At 37.1% G+C, this 3,465-nt stretch overlaps 1 protein-coding gene across 1 annotated transcript; it reads left to right on the top strand.

Moving 5' to 3' along the window:
• Window positions 1-164: 164 nt before the first annotated feature.
• Window positions 165-3,462, top strand: LOC121965707 (putative 2-hydroxyacid dehydrogenase SAUSA300_2254; the record flags this gene model as incomplete). Its single annotated transcript, XM_042515833.1, has 4 exons — window positions 165-194; window positions 1,657-2,035; window positions 3,069-3,240; window positions 3,423-3,462. Coding segments are annotated over exons 2-4 (588 nt in total), but the record flags the coding sequence as incomplete, so codon positions are not given.
• Window positions 3,463-3,465: the final 3 nt, after the last annotated feature.

The raw sequence follows: 3,465 nt of genomic DNA, 5'->3' as shown, positions 1-3,465 counted from the left end.
TAACATTATCTTGTCCCGGGCCCAGACAAGACTGTCAGCTGGCCTGCCAGACAGAATCATTTAAGAGTCAATAATAGTAGTAATAGTGGGCGTGCAGAGTAAAATGCTCTTATTTTGAAATCCACCACATCCACGTAGTAGCTCTTCCTGGTTCAAGTAGACGAAACTATAAACGAGTACAGAAGAGCTCACTTGTGAGTGCCATCTTGTCTTTGCCCAATATGTTTTAAATGTCTTAAAATTCCTACTGAATTTCTCATTATTCATATGTGACCTGAGAATGTATCACTGTTTATTTTTAATAACAGTCTATTAATATGTGTTTTTAATGAGTAACCACAGGCATGTAGGTTATGATGAAAACTAACGTAACAGGTTCTAATTTTGAGTAATCAATAATCATGAGTGAAGCAACGGTGTGACTTTGTATGTATTGTCCTCTGTCGTAGCACTGTAGCCTGTAGTCTGTAAGGTAAATATGAAGCTGGTTAGCTGGTTAGTTAAAGTTAGCTTAATAAAATAGGGGAACAGCCAAAGCAGTAACTTCCTGGAATCACAGCTGGTTGCCTAGCAACTGCTCAGTCTGACACAGTGTCCCATTTAACGTTACAATGTAATGCCAGAAAGCAAACGTATATTCCCCAAAATGTCAAACTTCAGTGCCAGCAAAGTAAAATCAGAGATTTATTTGTACCAGATGTTAGAAAACACACACACACACACACACACACACACACACACATACACACACACACACACACATATATATATATATTTAACAACCCTAAAACCATGATGTGGGTGAATACTTGATTGTGACTGGCTGCAGGGTGTCCATTAAAAACTGATAATGGACACCTTGTGGGGCATTATACCTTATGTTACTAAACAGAGATGCACTGTAGCATTAAACTGTTTTTCATCACAACTTTCAATTAGCTCCCTACACTCAGTCTAGTAATGTTAAATACATGAATAAACCCGTTGTGATGATTATATCATACAAACACATAAACAAAGCAAAAATAGCTGTCATGAGCATACTTTTCAGTCTTTTAGTCCCAATCAGCTACAATCAGGCAGATTACAGCTCTTAACAGGAATCTCTTACTGGCTCGATGGATCAATGATAGATAGGCTACTTAACTAATCCCAAGGTAAATTTAGGTTCCCAGTATTTTATTACTTAACACAAACAAACACACAGATAAACAAATGGATAGAGAATATTAAAATTAGAATAAAACCACATTGCACTTTTTCCCTTCAGGTAGTATAGTTGTGACATCACAAATTCATAGAAGTCCTGACGGCTCTATTAAAGACAAAAGTTTCTGTATAAGGGCAGTGTGCATTTCTCTGTGGACTGAGTATTTTTTGATACTTTCACAGTATTTATATAGCACCTATATCTGCTTCAAAATAAAAATTGGTGTGGAAATCTGAATTTTTACAATATGCGACCTTTAAAGGCCTCTTTTCTTAGCTTACAATATGTTTTAGTGCTAACAATAAAATAAAGCCTTCTGGCTAATGAGGGTGCGGGGGCCCAGGGCAGTTTCACACACAATACTACACCTTTGTCCCCTCTTTTAGAGATATTAGATGAAACAAGTGTTGCCCGTCTGTGTTCTAACTTGTGTTTTGTCCCTTCAGGCAATGGACGACAGTAAGCCATGGGCCCTGATTTCAAATGTGGAGGAACAAGGTCATTTTAAAGAGTTCGTCGACATATTGAAACAACACTTCCAAATCATGTGCCATAAAGAATTGCTTCAAAACCCTCATCTGCATGGTCCGAAAATCCAGGCCATATTAATGTGGTGTGCCCTCCCTGCAGCCAAGCCTTCGCTGCTCAGTTTGCTTCCCTCGTTGAAGGTGATCGCCAACGGTGGAGTGGGCGTCGACCACCTGGATGTGCCGTACATATCCAGTCTGGGAGTGAAAGTTACCAACACACCCGGTGTGGTGAGCAACGCCACTGCAGATATGGCGATGGGTCTGCTTCTGGCATCAGCACGCAACATCGTTAAAGGTGAGTTAGGACCAAAAATTTTTTAAAGGGCTTTAAAATCCAAATGACAGCATTTATTGTAAGACTCTCAAGGTCAAAGGTTAACTGAATCCTTACAATTACAAAATCAGGACTTACGGGTTTTTACACTGATTTGAGAGCAAGTCTGACCAAAACTAAAATGTAATTTGCTCAGTGTTTGTTGCTGATGGCAAAACAAGGGGATGTATAACATTTTAAAGAACAATCTTCAGCCTATTTTGATACATGAAACAGTGCCCGTTACTATTAGTGTGTTGACTCTAAATAAGTTTTCAATTCTTAACCTTTCCAAACTCCAAAAGCACGTAATTTTAGTGCGACCGACCGCCGCCAAGAAAATGATTAAAACTTGCTGTAAACCATCTCCTTTTTAGATGTAATATACATGGAGTTTCAACAGTTTGAATATATGGCGCTAATAAGAAAACATGAAATGCCTTCTGAAATACTGCTGAATCTTTGAAAGAAATGTTATTATGTAAACCCTTTTTGAAACCTGAGTGATTTGGCTTTATTTCTTTTAATAACTTTTGAGGTAATGAGAAACTTCACAAGAAATTACCCCAAATTAGCAAGGAATTAGTAAAACGTTAGAAGAAAATCATCTGAAAATTAGCACAGAAAAAAAAGAAATATAGATTAAAAAAAAAACCAAACAAACAGAGAAGCCCACAGAAAAAGGCTTGAAAAAACTGCTAAAATTGTAAATGTAATTTACTTTAAATCTACAATTATAATAAATTTAGAAAATTATTGTTTATATATTTTTACTAATTATTTTTAAAATATTTTTCTCTCTGTCTCTCTTTTTCATCTGTCTTTTAAAAAATATATATGACCAGGTTGTTTGTTGCACTTTTTAGTCATGTTTTCAATTTTTGTTAAAATAATGATGAAAATAATCAAAATATCTGATCATAAAAAATGACACTCCTCAATGTGGCAGTGGCCTTAAAAAGGAAACAAATAATAAAACCTTCAGTTTTTCAGAGGAAATTTCTCTTTTGCATAGGGCACCAAATAGCTGTTATCTCCAACATCACTGACCAGTCACAATGCCCGATGGGAGCTGAAGTCACAGGGTCGACTCTGGGGATTATTGGAATGGGACACATTGGCCTCAAAATCGCTCAAAGAGGCAAAGGATTTGACATGAAGATCCTGTATCACAACAGGAACAGGAGGTAAAGGTTTGGTAGTTATATTTTTCTCATAATTTGGGTTTTTACAAATCTGAGAGAACACGGCAGTAAGTAATGTGTGATCAGTGTGATGAGCCTCTTTAACATCATAACTAGATATTTAAAACAATCAGTTAATGAGGCAATTTCAGTGCTCAGCTTCTGCTTTTCTCTGTGCTACCCAGGAGCGTTGAGGATGAGCAGGCGGTTGGGGCGAGTTACCGTGAG

The sequence above is a fragment of the Plectropomus leopardus genome, unplaced genomic scaffold, assembly GCF_008729295.1.
Source record: "Plectropomus leopardus isolate mb unplaced genomic scaffold, YSFRI_Pleo_2.0 unplaced_scaffold21282, whole genome shotgun sequence".
Classification (NCBI taxonomy): domain Eukaryota; kingdom Metazoa; phylum Chordata; class Actinopteri; order Perciformes; family Serranidae; genus Plectropomus; species Plectropomus leopardus.
Note: the sequence above shows the minus strand (reverse complement) of the source record. Positions and strands in the feature narration are given on the sequence as shown.